General features: G+C 39.0%; 1 protein-coding gene across 1 annotated transcript in view; it reads right to left on the bottom strand.

Moving 5' to 3' along the window:
• The window catches only part of FAM13A (family with sequence similarity 13 member A), a 306,151-nt gene that overhangs the window by 233,508 nt on the left and 44,976 nt on the right, over nucleotides 1–27,667 (bottom strand). Inside the window, 1 exon segment of the mRNA XM_021100748.1 lies at nucleotides 27,601–27,667. Within this exon segment, the coding sequence (XP_020956407.1) occupies nucleotides 27,601–27,667 (67 nt within the window).

Here is a 27,667-nt window from a genome sequence, read left to right as displayed (position 1 = left end):
ATAAAGGAATACTACAATAACTTATGTACACACCTGATGGTACAGGTGAAAGTTTGCTGACATAGAAAGATGTTTATGGCAGATTATCTAGATGATAAAGTCAGTAACGTTTACGGCAGATTATCTAGATGATAAATAACAGAAGAGCAAGCACGAATAGTTCTTTTACGTAAAGGGCATTTAAATCTCTGCGTAGAGATTTCTAAAAGGATGTTCAGAAAAGTGTGAAGAGCCACGGGGTCAGTGGGTACATTTTTACTTTTTCTTTTTGCCCCTTTGAGTATTATTTTAGTTACTGAACAAGGAGTATCATTTTAATGGGATCATGCTAGTTAAAAACATTGAAAAGCGATGCAAGTCTATGCTTCTGAGAAGCTCAGCCATCTGATAACAGTATCATTACCTCGCTAGACCAAACACATAACATTTAATAACACGTTTCCTTATTCTGCAGCCACAGGCTGGCCACCCAGCGAGATGGCGAACACCCTAACAGGTTCATTTGAAAGCTTCTTCTTAAAGATGAGATAATAATTTCACCTCAGTGTTAGAGCCAGAAAAACAACTTTCATCAGCCAAAAGTCATTACTAGACATCAGACTATATACACCACGTAATAATTTTTATGAAAACGTGTAATAAAAACATACTATATGAAAGGGAAGGAAGCCTCTTTTTCCTGTGGCACTCCTGGAGTTCCCGCTGTGGCGCAGCGGAGACGATCCGACTGGCATCCATGAGGTTGCAGGTTCGCTCCCTGGCCTTGCTCAGTGGGTTAAGGATACGGCATTGCTGTGAGCTGTGGTGTAGGTCACAGATGCGGCTCAGATCCCGCGTTGCTGGGGCTGCAGCTGTGGACAGCAGCTCTAGCCTCAGATTTGACCCCTAGCCTGGGAAGCTCCATAGGCCTCCGGTGTGGCCCTAAAAAAGCAAAAAACCAAACCAAGCCAAAACAAACACAAAAAAAAACCAAGTGGCGTTCTTGCAGGTGACTCTTTAGGTACATACTTAACCAGTATACTCTTAGATCGACTAAACTAAAATCTGTTGCCTCTAGCACTGAAAATTAATTTTATACCAAAGTGTCATGACACCGTAGGTTTAACCTTAAAAAAGTATGTATATACTGAATAAGAAATGTTTATGTCTGAGTGTAGTCTTTCTACAGGATAATAGCAAATTCCCTAGACTAATACAATGGCCAGGGTTTCTTTTCAGAAGTTTTTTTTTTTTTTTTTTAAAGATAATTACATTTCATAGCTCCTTATTTATATGTTTGAGGGTCCAGACAGTCTTGCTAGTTGTGCTAAAACATAAATAATATGTTCAGATACCTCTATCATTTGAAAGGGACCATACTGGCACGAAGGCTATTTCAAGCATGCAGACATCCGCATTTACTTAATAGGTACAAGCAGGACATGAGTCATTTGATGACGAGCCAATTAATAAATGAGTGCTTAGGGTAGACTGTTTGGTGTACCGTACACTCCTCAGGCAGGTCTCGAGAAACAATAGCACCAAGGAAGACGAGAAGCTGTAAACAACTTCCCATTTGCCAGAAAACTCAATAGGTTTGACTTTCAACACAAACAAACAGTCCCTGGTCAACAAGAAACGAAGGCAGCTGTGATCTGCCTACTTAGGTTAGGCAACAGGAGACAGGTCGTAGGCATATCTTCCATACGACCGAGAACTAACCAGAACAGTTAACTGAGTGAATATGTAAACAGTGGGCTTAGTTGGATCCAACAAATATTTACTAAGCACTCACTGTCTTCTTTGTGGGTGGGAAGTACGCCAGCCAATCTCAAGATAAAAGGCAAGACAGCCCCTACCCTAAAGGAGTTTATATAATGGGGAAAGGAGAAGAAAATTATATATGTATCCTAATTAAGAGAATATTTCCATAAGAAGGGTACAAACTGGTGCAAGATAGAATTAAGAGTTGTGTTAAGAAATGTGTATTTTGGGGAGCTCCCATCGTGGCGCAGTGGAAATGAATCCCACTAGGAACCATGAGGTCGTGGGTTTGATCCCTGGCCTCACTCAGTGGGTTAAGGATCTGGCGTTGCTGTGGCTGTGGTGTAGGATGGCAGCTGCAGCTCCAATTTGACCCCTAGCCTGGGAACCTCCATATGCTGCGAGTGCAGCCCTAAAAAAAAGACAAAAAAAGAAAAGAAAGAAAGGTGCATTTTGAGGAGTGGTTTGTCTGTTTAGGAATCAAAAAGTATTATCATTAGGAAAGGTCTCCCAGAGGAGGTGGCATTTGACACAGGACTTAAAGACTGACTGGCTAACATAGGCAATGCAACTACAGTGCTTCTGGAATCTCCTTCACAGAGAGCGCCAACTAGCAAGCATCACAAAGCTAACACGCACTCTACTTTCAATAAAATATTTCACAGAACATGCACAAAGACGTATTTGTACACGGGTGTCAGTTTTCTTACTGCCTCCTCCGACCTAACGGGAAAACAAGCGCACAGGGCAAGTGATGTCTTCGGCGTCTTCTTTCCTTTCACAATTAAACCAGCAACACTAAGGGGAGTTTAGATGTGGCCTTGAATAAATAAAAACTGCTGCCCGTGGAGCGGCTGTAGCATTCCTGTTCTTCTATGGGATAAGCATTCGGTTGCTCCATGCCCTCAGTGAGACAAACTGTGCCTTTCACTGATGAAGAAACATCAACAGGACGGATATCTTGGAAGATTCGTGAACCACCAAGGTGACTCAAAGTGGACTCTGAGTGGGCTCCCTGTGTGCACACACGGTGCTTCAACTCCAGAATGACCCTCTATGAAAAGGAGACGGCAGATTTTTTTCTCCAACAAAATGTCACTCCCTACATTATAAAGATCACATATTGGGACAGAATGGAAAATAAACAGCATCCACATGGAACGTGATGAAAAAAGCAAAAATGCTCAAATGTTTTTGCTACATCAAACACTGAAAAGGAAGCTTCATATAAGCAAAATTATCATAGGGGAGGATTTTTTGAGAATTGGGGGGGGGGTAGAAAAACACGTCACATGAAACTGACCAGCTTTGCCATTTCTAAGCACAGGGTTCAGGAGCACTCAGTACAGGCATCGTGTTGCAAAGCAGTTCTCCAAAACATTTTCATCTTGCAAAACCTAACTTCTGCCGCGATTAAACAACAGTATTCCATCCTTCTCACCACCTAGCCCCTGGCAACCACCCTTTGCTTCTATGAATTTGTTTCTATGAATTTGAATATATGCCTCAGATAAGTAGAATCATACAGTACTTGTCTTTCTGCAACTGGCTTATTTCACTTAGCACGGTATCATCCAGGTTCACCCAGGCTGAAGCCTGTGACAGTATTTCCTTCCTTTGTAAGGTCAAGTAATCGTCCCTTTATGTATATACCCCATACCAAGGATAGACACATGGGATGGTTCCACTCTTGGCTATCGTGAAGAAAAACATGGACGTGCAGATGTCTCTTTGAGACCCTGCTTTCCATTATTTCAGATACATACCCAGAAGTGGGAGTGCTGGATCATGCAGTAGTTTTATTTTTAATTTTTTGAGGAACAGTTAGAAAACTTTTGGACAACTAACGTGGTTTCCAAACTGGACTTCTATTTATTCACTGTGATGAAACAGATATCAGTATAGTTTAATTCTGGGTGATTGCTTTTCCCTGAGTAATTAAACACTAAACGCTTGCGGGCTCCGTCCCTCCCCTCCTTTTCCTAGAGTATTAGAGACAAAATTCATCTTTCGTATTCATTCATTCAACAAACACACATTGAGGGCCTATGATATGTTGGGCATTGTGTGCTAAGCCCTGGTACCAAACAAGAGTGAAGTCTTCCCCTGTCCCCCCAAACACCTGGCCTTCAACAAAGAATTACGGCAGTGGGGGAGCCATGATTCATCCTTCTGCCTAGAGGTTGGCCTATGTGTTAACATGCCCAACAAAAAGCTATTTATTTTCCATCTAACTTATGATCCACTTTATAATTATTTAAACAATGTAGGTTCAACTCAAGTTGAATTCTTGACATTCAGTTACAACAGTCATCACTTTCCATCTATCCAGACTTCAGGTCTCTTACGTTAAAAGGAATCGCTTCTTCCAATGAACTACAAAGAAAAAAAAATGCTTATAAAGTTAATCAGGAATGTCATATTTATTTATTTATTTTTATTTTTATTTTTATTTTTTTTGTCTTTTTGCTATTTCTAGAGCCGCTCCCATGGCATATGGAGGTTCCCAGGCTAGGGGTCGAATCGCTGTAGCCGCTGGCCTACACCCACAGCAAGCAGGATCCAAGCCGCGTCTGCAACCTACACCACAGCTCCCGGCAACGCCAGATCCTCAACCCACTGAGCAAGGCCAGGGATCGAACCCGCAACCTCATGGTTCCTAGTCAGATTCGTTAACCACTGCGCCACGACGGGAACTCCGAGGAATGTCATATTTAAATAAGTCCCCCGGCCCATCTCCAACACGTGCAAAACAAAACACGGCAGTTACTGAAGCAGAATCTAAACCTTGACCCCACTAGACAATGGTCATCCTTTCTGTTCAGCATCCTCGGCCTCGGTGCCTTGTTTTTCACGAGCGCGGGCCTTTGTTATGCTTGGTAATTCAGTCGTGTTGAAGTTGAGGATTTGGACTCTGAGTTTGGTATCCAGGTTTAAATCTTGGCTGTTTATATTACCAGCTACCTGATATGGCATAAGTCACTTCCCCTATATGTGCGTCTGTCTTCATTTGTGAATTTGAGATAACGTTACCTAGTTTATGGGGTTGTTAGGACTAAATGAATTACTACTTGTCATTGGGTTAGCATACTCATTATGCGCGACAAAAAGCTATTTATTATTATTATTTTACAAAGCCTGACCCCTAAGAAACACTGGGACCCATGACTTACTGTAGTTATTGTTTGTGTGCTGTTTCTGCCTGTCTCCTTTCACAGAAAGGTAAGCTCCCCGAGGGCAGGCAGCATGTCTCTCTGGTTCATCTGGTGTATACCCAAGGCACAGGATCGTGCCTGTGACAGAGGGATGTGCTCGATACACGTATAACCTCAATTCCTTCCAAAATTTTAAGTTTTTTTTTTTTTTTTAAAAAACAGGAGCTTTCTCTAATACCTCCAGTATTTCATATGTAACCATCTCCAGTGTAGACAGAATGTACCAAATTCCTTTATTTGTGCTTTTATTAGTATGTCCTATGCTCAACATTTTAATTCTTCTAGAGGGTCAACTACCAATACTGTCAGGCCTTCATATTTATCTTAACTCATAGGGCAAGCCCTCTGAGACGAAGCCTAAGTGTTGGGTCTTGCCTTTGCTTGTTGCAGAAATGACAAGTCATCTTCCATCTGGCCCGCCACGTGGGAAAGAACAGTGGAAAGACAAATCAGTGGGGCACGTGTAGGGCCAACACAGCTTTAGGAAGAGCAAACCCAACTCCACTCACCAGGCAGTTATTCCCACTGTGGGCAGGAGGAAGGTTAGGGAGGAGGAGGGAAGGAAAATTCTTTCAGAGACTACACACCAGTTGATATCACTGGCCTGTTCACAGGAGCTTTATGCGGCCACATGGAGGGGACTGGCTGGGGGACAGAGTCCATGGTGGCGCATGTGGTTGCTCTCCACAATGAAGTCCACGGTGTACTTGCTTTTCCTGTTTATTCCTTTCCGCAGGGACCTGGCCTGGCATTACATCTGTGCTTATATGGCTTCAAGGTCTGTTGACTCAAGGTGGGAGGCTGGCTGGGTGCAAGGGCCGAGAAGGGCGGATCGTGAGAACTGTCGGAATTATCTGATACAACGCAAGCACAGGACACACCTTTGTGAAGTTTCAACTTCACACTACTTCTGTTCTAACCCAGGGAGAGGTGCAGGGCTGACAACTATTGTTGCCCACGGAACAAGTATGAAAATACAAGCAGCAGGAGCAGGGGAAACTCGACTCTGAACATTTCTCCTGGCCCTGACTAGGAATCAAGCCGTGCTGAGGTGAAGGTACAGTGATGGCTTATTCTACAATGAGACATTTGTTTTGAGTTTAGAACACTTGGCAGTGGCTCTCAACCTTTTTGTCTCCCCGCCTTACTTGCATGACAGGGTATATACAACAACCGTTGCAGGTGAACCACTGACTTAATTTTCAAAAGTCTTTTGGAGGTTTTTATCCTGTCCCTGCCTTTTCCCGTTTTTTTTTTCATATTTCTTACTTCATGCCGTTTCACCTCATCCAGCATAAAAGGTATTTAAATTTCAGGGTATGTCAGAATAACTGCCTTACTTTTTTTTTTTCAAAGGATCAAGTGGTATGGCATCAATTCACCTTTGCCTCTTCTAATTAGTATTTTATTTATTCAAGAGAAATCCGTATATCACTGTCAGGGGCTCTGGGGTGACATAACGAGATACAACCAGCCTCCGCCATCAAAGCAGCATGTATTTTAACTAAGGGGACATGAAAGACCTGTGAAGAAATTAAATAATAATGTCACCAAAGTGAAAGATGTTCCAAGGAGGTCATTTAACTGAATGCTGTAACTTGTTAATGACAGCAGTAACATTTAAAGACACATTGTTTTTACATGAGTTCATAGATTTTAGGCTCATGGCAAGTCTCTGCAATAACTTTCATAATTTCTATGCTGCACATAGGCAATTGTGGATTAGAAAGGTTCCATGACTTATCCAGATGGCATACTTTTTAAGTGGCAAAGATGTGTCTCCACCCAGGCTTAAGTCTGGGCTCTCGATTGCCTTCTGACGCAGATGGAGAGCTTGTGGGTAGGAGTGGCCAGAAAAACCTTCCTGGAGGATGCTGGGGAAGAGCCTGGATGCCTATAAACTCATAAGGTGGTTCAGGGAGAAGGTAGGGAAGGGAAAATAAGGGTACCCCTGCCTGGAAGAGAGATGCGAACAATGCATGTTAAGTGGCAGAGCTTGGACCTGAATCCAAGTCAGTCAGGCACCGATGCTGAGGCTCTGAAATACTACCTTTTATTTTATTTCAATCTATTTATTTATTTTTTGTTCTTTTGTCTTTTTAGGGCCATACCCGCAGCATATGGAGGTTCCCAGGCTAGGTAGGGGTCTAATCAGAGCTACAGCTGCCAGCCTACACCACAGCCACAGTAACACGGGATCTGAGCCTGCCTACGACCTATGCCACAGCTCCCCACAACACCGGATCCTTAACCCACTGAGCAAGGCCAGGGATCAAACCCGCAATTTCATGGTTTCTAGTTGGGTTCATTAACCACCGAGCCATGATGGGAACTCCTGAAATACTTTCTAACCTGCTCGTGCTTCTTTTCTTTGCTGGGCTGACTTCAGATCTCAGTCACCTGTACAAAACGGCCATCTCTGCCTTCCTGATCAAAGGTGCTCATCCAGTCCCCTGCTGTTCTGCCACCCTCTCCTCTGCCATAAAACAGTGCCCGTCATAGAGCAGGCACTCAACAACATTGGCCGAAAGAGTGAGCATTAAGAGAGGTATTATAATTACTAGAATTTCGGAGCTGTAAGGTGCCTTTGAAACAATGTAACTCAATTTCTTCTTTTGTATGTGGGAAGAGCTGTTCCAGGGCTATATTGAATTGCTTCAAGAAATTAGCCACACAGTATTAAAGTGACGACTTGAACCCAGAGTTCCTAACAGCCAGTTCTTTATTTGCTCATCTTACTACTTTGCTTCCAAACTTCAGAGACTTTTGAGAGTGTATCTGCAATCAAATTTTGATGATAGAAGCTTATCTTGTGCTTACTTAAGGGAAAGATGCAAACTAAAACCCATGGATATGGAAAAACTGCTCATTTTATGGGCTGATTGATGTTTTTGAGTGAGCGAAACTGGTAACATAAATGACTAAAATGGTATTTTACTTTTCTTTGAAGTCATTTCCAAAAGAGAGAAGTTGCTATGCTGCAGAAAGAATAACTCTTTGTTCCCCCACTTCCATATCTACTTAAAACGATGGCTAGTCTTTAACTCCCTGTCTGCCCATGCTACCGTCATTCAGACTGCATGGTACAGCAACGCAAAACTCAAACTCAACGTGGTAGAGAAGGCTTGGCACGTGCCAGACTATTGGCACAGTCCTCTTGCTTAATCTGACCCCACCATGTCTCAGGAGCATGTCAATGCTCCTAATAAGGAAAGCACTATCGCTGCCTTTAATTTCTTTGGGCAGAGCTGTTTTTATAGGGAGAGAACTAGAATAAGTACTCGACTGACCACATGGCATAAAGGAGGGTGAAGTCAGGGCAGAGCTGAAGATGATGAACTACTATTTAACTGAGGCATCGTGGTTTTCATTAACTTCGAAATGGGCCATTAGTCCATTAAAGGCTGATGAGTTTTTACCAAACAGTGAAAATGTTTGGGATCTCAGGATTCCAAGATCCAAAAAGAAGCTGGACAAAATACAATATTGTATCACCAATTACAGCACATCAGAAATCAGTTTTAAAAAGGTATGGGTTGTGGGTACATTTTAACCTGTTCTAGGGCTTTCAAAAGACGAGAATTTACGAGACCTAGGAAAGTCTTTGGAAAAGTGGAAAAGAGAAAAGGTCTAGAAAACCAATACAGTGAAGTAAATGCAAGGGATATTTGCCATCTATTTTTAAAAGTACATCTACAAGCAAGATTTGGGTCTCTTTGCTATACTGTAGAAAACTGACAGAACACTGTAAACCGGCTATAAGCTAAAAATAAAAGTCATTTAAAAAAAGGACTGAATCCCCGAGATTAATCCCAGTACAAGGAAATTATATTAGTATGTATTAGAAATTAATGTCATAATTACATCTAGAAAATAATGGTGTCTCACCTTTTATATGCCCCTGGATAGCTCTCTTTCTTCCAAAACATACACTTGTTTCTGTTTCAAGGACAAATTTGCTGTTGCAATACCATCAACTGACTTGAAACCCCAAGATGGAAATAAAAACTAAAAAGAATCTGTTTTTCTAGAAAATCACTGAACTATAATCATATATAATATTAGTAGATTCCAGGACTGTTCTAAGCTTCATGTATATTATATAAATATGCATACTGACATGTTCGTATGTATACACTTATGTACATATGCATCACAACCACTACATGACAAGGCTAATATTGTATCTCTACTTTATCAGTGAAGGAATGAGAAGATAAATAACTTGTTCAAGATCCCACTCTTAAAAAGTAATGAATGACTAGTCTACTCATGGCATTCTATAGATTCAATGCAATCCCTATCAAATTACCAATGGCGTTTTTCATAGAAAAAGAAAATTTTTAAATTTGCACGAAAATACAAAAGACCCTGAAGAGCCCAAGCAATCCTGAGGAAGAAAAACAGAGCTGGAGAAGTCAGGGTTCCTGACTTCAGACTATTCTATAAAGCTACAGTTATCAAAACAGTATTGTACTGGGGCAAAAAGAGAAATATAGGTCAATAGAGCAGGTTGGAAAGCCCAGAAATAAACCTGTATACCTATGGTTAATTAATCTACGACAAAGGGGCAAGAATATACAACTCAGAAAAGATAATCTCTTCAATAAGTGCTGCTGGCGAAACTGCACAGCTCCATGTAATAGAATGAAATCAAAACATTCTAACAGCATACACAAAAGTAAACTCAAAATGAATTAAAGACCTAAATATAAGGCTGGATACTATAAAACTCTTAGAGGAGGAGTTCCTGTTGTGGCGCAGCAGTAACGAACCCAACTAATATCCGTGAGGATGCAGGTTTGATCCCTGGCCTTGCTCAGTGGGTTAAGGATCTGGTGTTGCCATGAACTGCAGTGTAGGTTGCAGACACAGCTTGGGTCTAGCCTTGCTGTGGCTGTGGTATAGGCCAGCAGCTGTAGTCCAATTCAACCCCCAGCCTGGGAGCATCCATATGCTTCAGATGTAGCCCTAACAAGACAAACAAACAAAACCTCTTAGAGGGAAAACAAGCAGAACATTCTCTGACATAAATCACAGCATTATCTTTTTGGATCCACCTCCTAGAGTAATGAAAATAAAAACAAAAATAAACAAATAGGACCAAATTAAATTTCAAAGCTTGTGCACAGCAAAGGAAATCATCAATGAAATGAAAAGACCAACCCCAGAATGGAAGAAAATATTCGCAAATGATGCAGCTGACAAGGGATTAATCTCCAAAATACATAAGCAACTCACGCAACTCAATGTAAAATAAAACAATCCAATAAAAAATGGGCAGAAGATGTAAATAGAAATTTCTCGGAGTTCCCGTCATGGCTCAGCGAGTTAAGAATCCAACATACTGTCAAGAGGATGTGGGTCTGATCCCTGGCCTTGCTCAGAGGGTTCAGAATCCAGTGTTGCCACAACAACATAGGTTGCAGATGCAGCTTGATCCCACATTGCTGTGGCATAGGCCAGCAGCTGAGGTTCTGATTTGACCCTTAGCCCCAGGACTTCCACATGCTACAGGTGTGGCCGTAAAAAGAAACAAAGGGGAAAAAAAAGAAGTTTCTCCAAAGCAGACAGACAGAAGGCCAAAAGAGCACATAAAAAGATGCTCTACATCACTAATTATTAGAGAAATGCAAAAAAAAACTACAATAAATGTTGGTGAGCATGTGAAGAAAAGAGAACCCTCCTATACTGATGGCTGGAATGTAAGCTGGTACAGTTCCTATGAAGAACAGTATGGAGGTTCCTCAAAAAAAAAAAAAAAATGAACTACCGTATGATCAGGCAATCCCATCTCCTGGGCATATATTCAGAAAAAAAAATAATTTGAAAAGATATATGCACCACGATATTCATTGCAGCACTATTACAAAAGCCAAGACATGGAGGCAACCTAAGTGTCCATCCACAGAGAAATGGATAAAGAAGATGTGGTACAATATATACAATGGAATATTACTTAGCCATAAAAAAGAATGAAATAATGTCATTTCAGCTCCATGGATGGACCTAGAGATTATCATACTAAGTGAAATAAGTGACACAGAGAAAGACAAATATTACATGATATCACTTAACATGGAATTAAAAAAAAGTGATACAAATGAGCTTATTTACAAAGCAGACTCAGAGACATGAAAAGCAACTTATGGATACCAAAGGGGAAATGTGAGGGTAGGATACATTAGGAGTTTGGGACTAACATATACACTCTGCTATATATAAAATAATCAACAAGGACCCACTATATAGCACAGTGATCTCTGCTCAATATTCTACGATAACCAACATGGGAAGAGAATTGAAAAAGCATGGATATGTCACTCATTATATTGTACACCTGAAATTAACACAATACCATAAGCAAATATACACCAATATAAAATAAAAATCAAAAAGTAATGAAGCCAAGTTTAAACCAAGACCGTCTAGCTATGCTGTCTTTCTATACAAAATTATATGAAACCTGAACCATGTCTTATTACATTTTGATTTATCACAGAAATGTTCCCATGATTCATGAAGATAACTCTCTAGGTTCCTTGGGGGAACACATTTTGCTTGTTAGTCACACAAGGAGTACGAGATACCATAGGACCAGTCTGCCTTTAAATATTCTATTAATCTTTAATTATAAATGGTGTTATTTCTTTTTTTGGCTTTTGTCCTTTTAGGGCTGCTCTCACGACATATGGAGGTTCCCAGGCTAGGGATCCAGTCGGAGCTGTGGCTTCCGGCCTATGCCAGAGCCAAGTCGTGTCTGCAACCTACACCGCAGCTCACTGCTACACCAGATCCTTAACCCACTGAGCAAGGCCAGGGATCGAACCCATAACCTCATGGTTCCTAGTCGGATTCATTTCTACTGTGCCACGATGGGGAACTCCTGTTATGTTATTTCTAATTTTAATAGTTAAATCTTTAAAAGCCAAAGTGATTTAACCTTCTGAGCCCAAACTAACACAAAAAGAGTCTGATCAATTGTGTATATAGCAAACATGTTATTCAATCACAGATTCTATAGAACACATCAAAAATTAAGTCCTCCATCACGCTACGTGGGTACCTAAACCAGAAAACAAACCTACCTGCATTTCCCCCCTTTTGTTCTCTAATAGAACATTTAGAGGAGGCATGCAAAATTTAACAGAGACTGCAAACAAAATTAACAGAGACTGTGATGGTAAAAAGTTGGTAACTTCAAGTTGAAAAATTAAGACAGTCATACTTGACATTAATATATCTTAAAATGACTATCATTCTAGGAAGAGGGCTTTTTCCCTAATCTGAGAGGTGGTTATTTTTTTTTCTGATATCACATTATGCTTATTATATTCTCTGAATGAGTGTTATTCAGAAAACTGTTTTTTAGAAGCAGTATAATCTGTCATTACGTGTCTGCAATTAATGATTCAAATGATCTCTATATCTGCAAATCCAGGATACTTTTCTCAGTTCTTTCTCCTTCATTCCCCTCTGTAGTTCACCCTCTCTTGAAATTCCATTTTCTTGGGCTTTGATGATGCTACACTAGTTTACACTCCTTTGATCTGGCCAACTGTTTCTTCTTATCCCTTAGCTGTAGACATTTCCCAGGATGCCCCTTGTTTTGGGGGAGTCTGTCCATCTTGTCTTTAAGAAGTAAATCAGAATGAATGACTTTCACACTCGAGCTCAGCCAGACTGCCCTCTCATCGAATTACAGGTGCCTTGCTCTAGATCCCTGATGGATAGCTCTTGAGAAGAAGGAGAAGTGAGGCTACATGAAAAATTTTGGACCAAATGATTAGAAGGCTTTGAATGTCAGGGTGGAGAAGAGAAATCTTGCATGAAAGTCGCAAGCAAGAGAGTGAGAGATGGTTTGATTTCTATTTTAAACAGGTAATCTAGCAACTGTGTGAATCTGGACTGTAGTGGGTAAGAGCCAAAAGGGAAACTCGTTAAGAAGTTATCAAAATCAGTCAAGGAAGAGTTAAGAACTCAGGGGATGCAGATCACAGCAAAAGGGGGAAAGAACTCGGCGTCAACTAAGTTTGAACGAGTCACAGGCCACTTCTCACACACTCACACAATCACATGAAAGCGATCTCTATTACAAACCCTCCTGAAACACTTTTCACAGCTGACATTCAGAAATTATTTAAGGAACCTCCCCCTTCACCCAGAGGGTATGTGCTCCCTGAGCATCTGAACCAGGCTGTTTGGCTGAGAGCTGGCATGCTGTCTGCTGGCCATATAGTATATACGCAAAAAATAATTTGGTTAACAAACTTTCCAAATGAATAAAAGTTCTAGAAAACTACAGTCACAACAAAATCTTAATGCTAAGCAACGCACATATCACCTGGCGGCCAATGAAAGTTAGAAAAACTAAATGACTTGCTTAAAGTCACAAAGGAGGAGGGGGTAGAATTCTGCTCCTTCAAGACCAGAGGAAAAGAAAAGACACTGCATATGTAGAAGGCAGATACAGGGGTGTCAGATAGTAATTCTGGAGATTATTATATAAGTGTACATATGTACACCCACAAGTAACATTGAGAATATAAATTACTCACTGGATTTTGTCCAGGGTCAGGAAACATGCTTCAATATATATATATTTCTATATTTTTGCCTGTATGCCTAAGTTTGCTGCTTGTCCTTACTGGATGATGATGCCAAAAGTTTAAAAGGTCAATGGCTAGTCTCAAGATGATGTTTGAACCAGACATATGGCACTAGACTTTACTTGAAATGTGACAGACAGCAGCCATCGCATCAGTAAAATGATTTCACCTTGACTTGAGGTTTCTTTTAGAGGTATGACAAATGAGAAAGTGGGATTATCAGAGTCTGCCTGTGCTTCTTTTCCCTCCAAGATGTTTTAAATGCTTTCTTCCATTTTGAAAAGTTATATTACAAACCTCACTACACACATAAGGGCCCCAGCAAGGCGAAGGATACCATGGTTATTAATGTCACAAATAACCCATGACTGCTGCAATCAAGTACCGTGCAGTAAATCACAACATCTCTGGTTGAGAAAGAATGTGCTCCAGTGGAAACCACAGCAGGCCAGGAGTCAGGAGACATCCTAGTCTTGGTCTGCCTGCCAGTTATTGACCTCCAGCCACCAGCCACCCCACGGACCCTCATGACAGCCTTTGTGAAATAACATCATCTGGCCATCCCTCTTCCCCAGATTGACAGAATAAACAAGATCATGCATTTAGAAGTCCTCTGAGAGCCTGTCTGAAGGAAAACGTGCCATTTCATTTTTCAAAGCAGTATTTAACACGACAGTATGGATGCCTTTTGGCTGGATATTTCTCTTTAATAAATAACTGACTGACTTAAAGGACCTCAAATTTACCCTGGACTGTATATTTCCCCAGCTGATCATTAACTGTCAGGCAAATGTTATTGCTGAAACACTGCATTCCCACAGAGACTAAAGGACTCAAGAGATTATTTTTTAAAGAATGAGCTTTTTTTTTTTTTTTTTTCACTCTGGCCCCAATCAGTAATGTTTAACTATTGAGCCTGGTTATTCTCTAAAGAGGTATATTCCAGAAAGGGTTCACGTAGTTTAAAAACATTGCATCATACTGCTGGGGAAAAGGACCTGCAAAACCGTCTAGGTCACCTTTTCCCACATAAGCAATGATCTTAAAATGTGCTGACCTGAGAGGTCGAGGGAAAACAAACAAGCAAACAGACTCTGCTTCTTGCAATGTAAAAGTAAATTCGTATTTCACATAAGAAAAGATGCAAATTACTCCAGATATTTTTCAGTACTATTGGTTGCTTCTCTCATACATTGTAAGCAAGCACTCTATTTCTATTTTTGCAACCACTTGCAGATCTAGGGTTAGTACACATTCCCTTCTCTTCGGTGAGATCAAGGTCAAAAAGCATCCTTTCTAATTACGTTTCATAAAAAAAAAAAATCAAGGCTTCATGCATCGTTATTACCACTAATTGGAGTAATAAACTTGACCTTCCTACATTACTGGGAGGAACACGATGTATGGGTTGCATAAAATTATAAACTATAATGACTCCTAGAAAAAATAAGCAAACATCTAATAGAGAATTTGTCGTATCATTTTCAATAGGTATATTGATTTCTTATGTAATTCAACTCATGTTCTTAGCTGACAATAAAAAGAGTAAGAGACTCGAGCTTACCATTAGATTTAATTATATGTAAATGTGACATCTGACCATTTTGAACTAGAAAAATGGCAGTTTTATATGGTTTGACCTATACTTTTATTCATCTGATCAAGGGACAATGATTATGTAGAAATCTTTCTGCACCAATGTGTGTTTTGTTTTTTTCTCTGAAAAGCAACTGATTATTCTCTTGCCTAGTTCAGAGTTTCAATTAGAAAAGACCAAAATAAATTTCAGTTCTGATTTAGCTTCTATAATCCTAAAAATTACTCTTTTGTACACTCCAGCTTTTTATCCATAAAAGTATGAAAGTACCAACTATGCTATGGATTCACCATAGGAAATAGATGACTGAAGAACAAACTTTTTGAATGCACACAGAATTTAATATGCAAGCCCATCATCTTCGGTATAAAAAATAAGCAAATAAACAAGATGCAAACTAAAGGATTTAAATGGCATGGGAAACATTTATAATTTAATCTTTTGTAACAAAAAAAGGTCTATAAAATGTAAAACTGATAACATTTTATAAAAGAAAATATACATGGAAAAAAGCTGGAAGGAAATAGATAAAACATTTAATGTTAGTATTTGGGGGTATTGTGTACAATTAGCACATAATTTTCACTGTATACTTTGCAGTTCTACATATTTTTTCAAGTTTCTACAGTTTTACAAAAAGAAAATACTGAAACGCTGGACTCAATGGGGAAATCTGCTGTTTTACTAAATGACTCAACATTAAATATTTCAACTACCCCTGATTAAACCTAAAACTCAATAGGAATTTTTTTTTTAAGATTTTAATTTTTTTGATTATAGGTGATTTACAATGTTCTGTCAATTTCTGCTATACAACAAACGGACCCAGTCATACATATATATACACACACACACATATATACACACATACACACACACACAAACACATACACATTCTTTTTCTCACATTATCCGCCATCATGTTCCATCACAAGTGACTAGATACAGTTCTCTGTGCTATACAGTAGGGAATTTTTAAATCTAGAAAGATATTCTGACGGTCTGTGAGAATATACACACATAATTATCCAGGAAAATCCTGGAAAAGAAAAAGAAACTGCTAATGACATTAGAAAGGGTATGAGACTAGCCTCATGTATCAGAGAGGTAGCTACATTAGTGTGGTGGAAAAGAGCCCAGAGAAGGCTAAAATACATTTTAAAATTTGATGCAGTAATGACAAAAGTGACATTTTGAATCACCTGACAAAGAATGCACTACTCTTTCGATGTTGTTTGGTTAGCAGCTAATTATTTCAATGAAAAATTTACATTCTTTTTTTAAAAATAAACTTTATTGGGGAGTAGGTGACTTAAAACAGTTGTGCTGGTTTCAGGTGTACAGCAAAGTAAATCGGTTATACACATGCTTATATCCATTCCTGTTCAGACTCTTTTCCCATACAGATTATTACAGAGCACTGAGTACATTTCCCTGTGCCATGTCGTAGGTCCTTGCTACCTACCTGTTTTATAGATAGTACTGTGTAGGGGTTCCCATCGTGTCTCAGCAGATGAGAATCTGACTAGTATCCACGAGGATGCAGGTTCGATCCCTGGCCTTGCTCAGTGGGTTAAGGATCCGGCATTGCTGTGAGCTGGGGTGTAGGTCACAGATGTGGCTCGGATCTGGAGTTGCTTATGGCTGTGGTGTAGGACAGCGGCTACAACTCCAATTCGACCTCTAGCCTGGGAACCTCCATATGCTGCTGGTACAGCCCTAAAAAGACCATATATGTGTGTGTGTGTGTATATACACACACATATATACACACACATATATACACATATATACACACATACATACACACACACACACATATATACATATATATACACACATACATATATACACACACACAGACATGCACATATATACATATATATACACACACATATATACATATATATACACACACACACAGACACACATATACATATATATACACAAACACATATAGACACATATATATACACACATAGACACACACATATATACATATACACACACATATAGACACACACATATATACATATATACACACACATATATACATATACACACATATAGACACACACATATACATATATATACACACACATATAGACACATATATACACACACAAACATATACATATATATACACACACATAGACACACGCATATATACATATATATACACACACATACAGACACACATGTATACATACATATACACACACATATATACACACACACATATAGACACACACATATACATATATATACACACATATAGACACACACATATATACATATATATACACACATAGACACACACACATATACATATATATACACACACACATATATACATACACACACACATATATATATACACATAGAGAGAGAGAGAGAGGTGTGTAAATGTTAATCCCAGTCCCCTGATTTATCCTTCCTGCCCCACATTCCCCTTTGGTAACCACAAATTTGGTTTTAAAATCTTTGAGTCTGTTTCTCTTTTGTAAGTTCTTTTGTATCATTGAAAAAAATTACATTCTCAAATCACATCTTATTCCAAAGTAAATTTCACTAGAATTCTGTATTCAAAAATTTTTTTTGTTTGTCTTTTTGCCTTTTCTAGGGCCGCTCCCGCCGCATATGGAGGTTCCCAGGCTAGGGTCCAATGGGAGCTGTAGCCACCGGCCTACACCCCAGACACAGCCACGAGAGATCCAAGCCACATCTGCAACCTACACCACAGCTCACGACAACGCCGGATCCTTAACCCACTGAGCAAGGCCAGGGATCAAACCCACAACCCCACAGTTCCTAGTCAGATTCGCTAACCACTGTGCCACGACAGGAACTCCATGTATTCAAATATTTTAAAAAACACAAATATGCTTAAAAAAATCTAGGAATATTTAATAACTTTTAGATTCTCGTATCATAACTTTTCTAATAGCCACATACATTCATGATTTAAATATGAAAATATCAAACTGCAAAAATATTGAGACAATATAAACAGTAAATATTCTAATAACTTGAAGTAGAAGGCCTTTTACAGATAACATTAAACCCAAACAACACAAATTGTATACAGAATTAATAAAATTTTAAACTTCTTCATGGCAAAAGAATTATGAGGTTTAAATGCAAATCCTAAGCTGTATTTTAATATATGAGTAGATTAACAGTTGTGCTACCAAAAGACCTCTTCCAAGTCAACTACCAGGAAAAAAAAATCTCACCAGCTCAGAAAAACTGAAAAAGCAAACAGGCAATTTACAGACGAAAAACTCTATGGGAAAAGAGGCTTTAAATATGTAAAAGCTCACGACTGAAAAATAAAAATTTTTAAAAGACACAATATTCACTTCTTACATGGGCAAATGTGGAAAGGAATCTTAACATCAGTACTGGAGAAGGTGTTGGAAAGGGGGCACCTTCTGACTGCTGCTCAAACCATGAACTGGTACAACCTACGCCTGCATCAAAACTTGATGCTACGCCTATGCTTTGACGAGGCAAGTCTACCTCCGAAAGCACATCCAAAGAAAATAATTAGTGAAGTGAAAAAAAAATGTATGTTCAAGAATAGTCTTGGTGACGCTGTTTATGGGGCCAACAGTGACAGAGGGGTGATTAAGAGCTTGGAGTGGAGGAGCCAGGCTGTCTGGATCCAGACTCCTGACGCGAACCTCTACCGAGCATGTGACCTTCGGCAAGTCAAACGTTCTATGCTTCGGTTTCTTCATGGATAAAGCAGAGATAATAATAGTATTTGCCTCAAGGGGTTTTAAGGATAAAATAAGCAAATAAATAAAGTACCTAGAACAGTGCCAGGAACTTAGTAAGCACTCACTCAATGTTACCTATTATTATTATTGCTGAGAAAAAATTGTGAAATGCCATTTATGGGGATGGCTTAAGTAAAGAATATTGATCCAAAGATCCGAACACTATGCAATCATTAGAAATGATGAGGCAGAATTCTATTTAGAAGCATGGAAAATTGCCATGGTAGATGACATTAAGTTTTTAAACAAAAGTTATAACGTAGTATCATTTTGCTAACCCATCTTTAATCAAACAAATATAAACATACAGGTGAACATGCAGAGGAAGGAATACAGAAGCACAAAAACCAAGGTATGAATAGTGACTGCATCTGGGTATAGAATTACAGATGATTTTAATTTTCATCCTTACGCCGGTGGTTTTCTGGTATTAAAAAATTCTTTTTTATAATTAATACATGTTACTTTTATAATAAAAAATAAACATACCCATTTTTTTTTAAAAAAAGGCAACTGGAGAGTTAATTATAAAAATTGGAAGTGACAGGGGAACGGATAACACAGAATTAAAAGGCAATGAATTAAACCACGGGAAAGGGCTGGCCCAGGTTTTAGCAGAGAAGGACCAAAATTTCCCGTCACTCATTCTTCAAATACCAAAAACATGATTAGGGAGGATGATGGCAATATATGTAATTGTACAAAAATAAATAAATAAATGAGCAACTTGCATTTTGTAAAAAGACACGCTAACAGGTTATAAATCTATGAATATGAGACTAGGGTGTGGGCTTAATTTTTTTGAAAATCAAGTATCTACATTTTTCAATCCAAATCACCAGTTTCCCAAAAGTAACATTTGGGCTCCAAACTAAACAAAGCTGCTTAGTAGCAGTTAGCAGATAAGGTGACAGTAACATTATAGACTTATCTGGTTACACATCCTGTTTGTGTCTACAAATTTAGCTGATCTCATCTAATATTAACTGATGTTGTCCAAATACCTAATCCCTCTCACGCTGACACACACACACACACACAAACACACACACATACACACGTGTGCGCTATTTTTCTGCAAGATTTAAAGGAGACCAATAGAAGCTTTACAGCTGTTTTTATGCTACCACTAAGGAAAAATGTAACATCTGGGATAGAAGTACATGTGACACACCTTAACATTCAAAATCTAAAACGGGTTTCTCTCTTTAAGCTTCAGAAACACCTATAAATGACTGATTACCTTCTTAACATTGAAATATTTGTTTCAAGGGACAGGATTAATTTACAGATCTGTAAACAAAAGGCAAAGGAAGCAAAGAGATGAAGCAGAACTTGATCAAAACGGCTTACTTATCAGTAGCAAGTAGATTTGTTTTAATTACTGGAGACTAAAATTTGATGTTATTGATATTATTATTATTATTTTTTTTTTTTGTCTTTTTGCTATTTCTTTGGGCTGCTCCCACGGCATATGGAGGTTCCCAGGCTAGGGGTCGAATCAGAGCTGTAGCCACTGGCCTACGCCAGAGCCACAGCAACGCTGGATCCGAACCGCGTCTGCAACCTACACCACAGCTCATGGCAACGCCGGATCGTTAACCCACTGAGCAAGGGCAGGGACCGAACCCGCAACCTCATGGTTCCTAGTCAGATTCGTTAACCACTGCGCCACGACGGGAACTCCTGTTATTGATATTATTAAATGATGGAAACTAGGGGCTTAGTGCAAAATGTCAAGAATATTAACAAACTATCCGAAACAACTCAGCTAAAGAATCATCAGGCTGTCTTTGGTCTTTATCAATGTCTATTTAACAAATAGATTTTTAATTTTTTTCTTTACTTAAAAAAAAATTTTTAAGCGCCACACCCACTACCTATGGTGGTTCCCAGGCTAGGGGTCCAATTGGAGTTGTAGCCACCGGTCTACACCACAGCCACAGCAATGCCAGATCCAAGCCACATCTGCGACCTACACCACAGCTCACGGCAACACCGGATCCTGAACCCACTCAGCAGGGCCAGGGATCAAACCTGTGTCCTCATGGATATTAGTAGGATTCACTACCATTGAGCCACAATGGGAGCTCCCAATAAATTGATTTTTAAATTAACTCTGAGTAATAGTAAATACAAGTATGTAGGTTTTTCTAGAATCGTTTCAGCTTTAAATACCTTTATCTCAAAGGAAACTTCAAATTCAAAGGATAGTAATATCCTTTGAATATTACTGGGGGATAATATGAGAGGGTAAAATGTTTACGGTGGTGTTGCTGTTTATGAGGAAATTAGGTTCCAAGATCCACATGTGAAAAAAAAAATCGTGCATAGCCAACATAATCCTTTAAAATTCTTGGAGGACATCATCTCTCCCTCTATCTTAAGAGAGTGGATTTCCTCCTGAATTGGAACAGCCTGCTGTATCCTCAGGTGCACAACGCCTTAGAGCAGATTCCCAAAAAAGTGGAGACTGGGACACGGATGGGGACGTGGGTGCATTATTTTGGGAGCTGGGGACAGGGCGGCACTGGTGAGGAAAAGAGGCAAGTGAGAATGTGAAACACTGAAAAGTATGCACAGCCATTTCACAAAGAACCTCAAGATATAGCAGTTCATTTGAAAGATGCTGTGTTTGATGGCCTGGAATTCACTGCTGTGTTTGATGGCAGAGAGAAGCCATAGGATGGAGCATTCCCTGGGAGGGTGAAAGAAGAGACCTTTCTAGTTTCTTCCCAATTCCTCTTGCCCATTGTTATGGTTCACTCAGAGGGATTTCACTATTATAGACTTCCAGGTCACCTTATCCAGCCCTTCTGGCAGTCCATCGGGAATTCAGATCTAGTCCAGGGTCCAAAAGTGATGGGGAAAGCTCCAGGCAGGTGTCTGGTTGGCCCAGCTGCAAGGCAGCAGTCAAGGAGAAGGATCCAGCATTCTCAAGGCAGGTGAAAGGTCAATGCTTAGTGGCAGATTGGTCTGGGAGGTGAGGAATGCCAAGAGAATCTGGGGAGGTCATAAAACATGTGTCTGATACAAGGACTAAGTTGAAGGAGCTGGTTTGTATTAAGTTTTTTTTGGACAAGGCAAAAATATTTTATTTAAATAGTGAAAAGCATACCCAATATGGTAATATCATAATATATGTAAGAAGATAGTGAAAACTAAGACAACTGCAGTAAGGAGACTGCCATGTCTTCCATTTCACATTTCTAAGGAGCTCCCTTCTTTAAGTGGTACGGTGAGCAAAATGTATAACACCTGCTCTCTCCCTTCTTGCACCTATAAACATGCTCAGTTGAATGGCCATGTATTTCAACACCACTTTACCAGGTGTCTACTATGCACCAGGACTTTCTCTTACGGTCTCACTTAAGCATCAAAGCGAACTCTATAGGTCTCTTTTTACAGAAAACTTAACAGAAAGATAAATAATGCAGAAGGTCAAACCCACCAAACAGCAGAACAAGGACCAGAATAACTTTATTATGTCATCCTATCCAAACTACTGAAAATCCAGGACCCATTTTAATATTTATCAAAACCTGGGGAAAGCAATTCCTATTAGTCTCTAAGGATAATATTCTTTAGGAGGATTTATATTTGTCTTAGAAACTGGAATGTTAGGGATTTCTGTAGAAAAATCATCTAATATATATAACATAGTCTTAAGTATGCTGAATTTTTCATAGGAAAGTATTTATTATTGTATCCTAATGTGTTATAAAAATATTGTCATAATATTAAGTTATTATAGAAATGTAGTGGCTTCTGTGGAGTGCTACTCTCACAAGCCCCTTCATACCAGAAGTATCCATTACTTCAGTGCTGGGAGTGTTATCTACTTTTGGCTCATAGCTGAGTTTCCCCCGCTAAGATTATACCATCTCTGTAGACACAACTCACCCCCAGTGACTGATGGAGATGGGCTAAATGGAACAACCCCCTCAAGTCAACGTAGGATACCTCGGAAAGGCCATTCCAGCTTCTAAGTAACCTGGGGACTGAGTGAGGCCTTTGTTACAACTGTACAGCAGTTCAATTTCTGCCTAATCTTACTTCCCTCTATTCCTTACAGGTGTAGTTCCCAAGAGCACTACCCAGTCAAATCCCTGCTTGATACACAGGCCTTACGACTTAGACAAGAAGAGATACAATAATATTGAAAGTGATGTGACAAAATGGTACTGAGAGGAAATTAGGGTTTTAAATGTGTCTCTACCAGGGGGAAAAGAGACCAAAAATAAATATCCAACAAGAGGAAAACAAACAAACAAACTCTGAGGATCTAACAGGAAAATGGGCAAAAGACACAAACACACATTATCAAGAGAGATATACCAATAGCCCCTAGACACAAGGTGTTCAAATTCATATATAATAAAATAAATGCAAACTCAAAGTATGTTAGCACTAGCCATGAGCAAACTGAGAAAAAAGTTAAGAAAACATTTTTAGAATAGCATCCAAAAGAATACCCATTTGAGAATCAATTTAACAAAAGAACAAAACACTTTCGCATTTCAAAACTTACTAAAAAACCACAAGAATCAACATAGTGTGGTGATGGAATAAGGATAGATATCTAACAGATGAATGGAACAAAACTGAGAGTCCATAAATAAATCCTAATAATATGGTTAGCTGATTTATGACAGGAGTTCCAAGGCAATTCAGTGGGGGAAAATAGTCTTTTCAACAAATGCACAAACAACAAATGGACAACTGCACACCCACACACAAGGAATAGAGTTGGATTTCTTCTTTATACCACACAAAAATTAACTCCAAATTAACTCCATAGACTTAAATATAAGAGTTAAAACAATAAAGCTCTTAAAAAATCATCATAGGTTAGGCAAAGCCTTCTTAGATTCACACCAAAAACATAGGTGACAAAAGAAAAATCATCATAGGTCAGGCAAAGCCTTCTTAGATTCACACCAGAAACATAAGTGATCTATATATATATCAGATTATCAAAATGAAACATTTATGCTTGAAAGGACACAATCAAAAAAATGAAAAAGCAACGCATAGGAGAAAATATACGAAAATCCTATACCTGATAAGGGACTTATAGCCACAATATATATGGGAGTCTTGAAATTCAATAATAGATACAAATAATTCAATTAAAAATGGTAGAAGATCGGAATAAACATTTTTGCAAAGATATACAAATGGCCAGTAAGCACATGAAAAGATACTCAATGACAATAATCATCAGAGAAATGCAAATCAAAACCAAAATGAGACACCACTTACCCAGGAGACTCCAAAATTCCTCTGAAAGAGAAAATGTAACGGAAATATGGAGAATAGGAGAAAGCCTTACAAATATAAGAAATAAATTCATGTACACGTAGGACGTAAATATGTAATAGAATTGGCATTGCAAATTAACAAGGAGGTGTCTCACTCACGGAGTGATTTTGTAACAATTAGCTATCTGAAGAAAAATCAAACTGACTTTATATGTGAAATATACAGAAATAAGTTCTAGGTAAAGTAAAAACCTCATCACAAAGGCTTATGAATACAGCAAAAGAAAAATACATGTTTAATATCTTTGCACTGTTATTATTAAGCAAGACCACATTATTAATATTACTTAGAAACATTATTAAGACCTAAATCCTGACAAAAAAGAGGAAAAGTTGACACATTAAGTAAATTAAAATTGAAAAAATTTAGTAAAGCACCATAAATAAAGCCCAAAGGCAAGCAACAGAATAGCAGAAAATGTCATCTTTATAATGGATAAACGATTATTCTCTAAAAGACCTAAAAAACTCCCACCAAGCAACAAGAATGATGTAAAGAGTTACACACAGAATGTTCACTGCAACTATTTTAACATCAAAAAATCGACAACCTCAATGTTCATTAAGTTAGAACAAATCCACACTATTTAACAGCTGAAAGAATGAGGTATATAAATACTTTGACATTAGAAGTTCTAGTGCTTCCATAAATCAATGAAGATTCATAGGCATCTTGATCCCACTTACGTGTAAAAACAGATCTGTGGGTGTATCCCCAAAGAAGGAGCAATATACCTGGGGCGGCCTATTTTATCTCCAGAGGGAAGAGGAGGAGTATGTTAATGAAAAATGTCCGTGCCATGTGGACAAAGGATGTTGCAGTCATCAAACATCACATCACAGCTGCCCCAGTGGTGAGCCCCGAAACAGGATGCCTGTCCTCTAGCAGTCAACTGCTGCAACTACCCCCAATAGTGGGGGACACTCAGGACAAAGAGGTACAGGATCTGGGCCCCAGACAGCTGAGGTGCCTATCAAAGGAATGATTTCGGTGAGCCCAGACGGTTGCACCTTCCCACACAAAGCAAAGTGCTACGTTCCTTAACTTGAGATATCTGTTTTTGTTTTTCTTTTTGCATTGACGTTCCTCTTAGGATGGTCTGCCTACCTAGTCGTCATTGCAAAAACTCCTCTACCTCCTGGCTCCCCAGCCAGACCTCTTGGAGCAGTCTCTCAGAGTTATCTGAGATGCTGTGTCCCAGGCTTAAGTCCTCAGGTTTGTCCACTGAATAAAACATAGCTCTCAACTTTTAGGTTGTGCATATTTTTCAGCTGACAAATGGGAGAACTAAAGGAGGAGATTTTTTATTCTATATACCCATATTATTTGAACATTTTACAATGACACTATTATCCAATCATCTAAATTTAATACCCAATAACTGGAAGTACATGTTGAAAACCTGGTAATGAAGAGCCACCTATAAGCCCAGCATCCAGAATGCCGATCATACATTATTGGTGCATTTTCTCCCACTTTTATAATTGTATATTTCACAGTACTATCATTTTGCATCTAAAAGGTACAGCTGTTAAAAAAATGAACCTTATTTTATGAAGCTTTCCCCTTACCAGAAAAAAAATCCTCATCTACTGACCATACGGTGTACACACAACTGAAGTTATTAGAAAAGCATTTCCCTTGTCTTTCAATGGTTCGTGGGGACAGAAGTGTCCTTAAATGGCAGGCTTTCTATTCATAATCGCCGTAACATTTATGAACTAACTGTAGTCACTGACTTAACTGTGGTCATAGGAATTGAAGTATCTACTTTTTTCGTGTCGAATCAGGGGACCTTCCAAGTTCAAAATAAGCTACCTCTGTCTCTTTGGCATCAATCAGAGAAATAAGCTCAGTACCTAGTAAGTGCTCAATGAACACTATCTGTTCTAAGTATTATACTCTGTTTCAGTGAGAAAAGTAGCCAGTAGTGACTTCTCCATCCCTAAGTTTAGAAAATACACGTCAACTGTCATCCCGACAGTGTGAATGTTCTTTAATACGCTGATCTACGTATTAAAAAGGATAAACTTTATTTTACTACAATCAAAAAATGTGACAGGCTATACGGATTGGTAGAGTATAGAATAAAAACTCTTTTCTTATTTGATATTGTGATTAAATGAAGCAGGTGACCAGAAATTCCACACCAAGCCCAACAATGCGGCGTGGACCTGTATGTCGTTAGGGAAGCGTTCTATTTACAAATGCATTTTCACCTCTTCTAGAATCTAGGGTTTCAAAATACTGAACACTTTTCGATTTACCTTTCTTTCCTACATAGAGGGCACCCAACGTTTACACTGCAGATCGGTGTAAAAAGAAACACTCTAACCTTTTTCCTACCACAGAGTTCCTCAGTAACCTAAGGTATCAGTGGAGCCCCTGTTTGAGATTCACCCGCAAGAGCCGAGCATAGCTTCTGAAATGAAATTATTTAAAATGGAAATGTCTAAAGTTACAAGGGGGAAGGAACTTCTCTCCACCATAGGCTGCAAATGCCTTAGAGCCCTGTCGTCACTAGAGAGTTTGTCTTTAGAGTTTATATTTAGAGTTATTCGGAGGGCTGTAATATTACAGTTCTAGGCAGCCGAATGCGTCTGGAGGTTAATAGAGTGGATCAGCAGAGAAACTATTTTTAAAAAACTTGCTGAGAATGTCTGCGAGCTTTAAAGAGTGAGCGTTCTTCCTTTCTCTCTCCTTCTAAGTAGAAGGAACATGTTTGATATCACATGTCCTAATAGGAAAGTGAAAAACAAAATCTCTGGTGCGCAAGATCGTGTTTCATGTATCAACAGCGAACGAGTTTTAAGGCATAACAGAGAAAATATTAAGATTTACAAGAGTTCTTGTGGCTAGTGACATAGCACCCATCAAGGAGAATAGTTTATTTCTAGTCTGGTGTATCCTAGAAAATAAATCAATGTAGCTGAGGTGACATTTTTCTCTTACTGACATAGTCTGCTTGTTATTTTCCATCTATTGGCAATGGTCTGAACTTTATACTAATAAAAAAAAAATTATGCACTGTATCACACACCTTCCCTTCTTGCTAATCAGTGTGGAAGATTAGACTTTTTTTTTTTTTAAAAGTCCTTTTTCACGAAAGTAAAACTTCCTCCCAGAACTTTAAACAAAGTTGTTTGAAACCATTACAAATATGGTTTCATAAAAAGGCTCATAAAATGCTCAGTACCAAGATGGAACTCCCGTGAAAACTGGGTGACGTTTTAGAGTGAAATACACGTTACATCCGAGTGCTGTCAGGCAGCTGTAAAGGGAAAGGGCTACGTGATGATGTGAACAGCAAAACTTCGCCAACTTACTGAAAGCAGTTCGGCCCAAAGACCGTGGCGAGATTGTGAAGGTTCATGCGGTTCTGCACGTGGTGCT

This window comes from Sus scrofa, chromosome 8, assembly GCF_000003025.6.
Source record: "Sus scrofa isolate TJ Tabasco breed Duroc chromosome 8, Sscrofa11.1, whole genome shotgun sequence".
In the NCBI taxonomy this organism is placed as follows: Eukaryota; Metazoa; Chordata; class Mammalia; order Artiodactyla; family Suidae; genus Sus; species Sus scrofa.
Note: the sequence above shows the minus strand (reverse complement) of the source record. Positions and strands in the feature narration are given on the sequence as shown.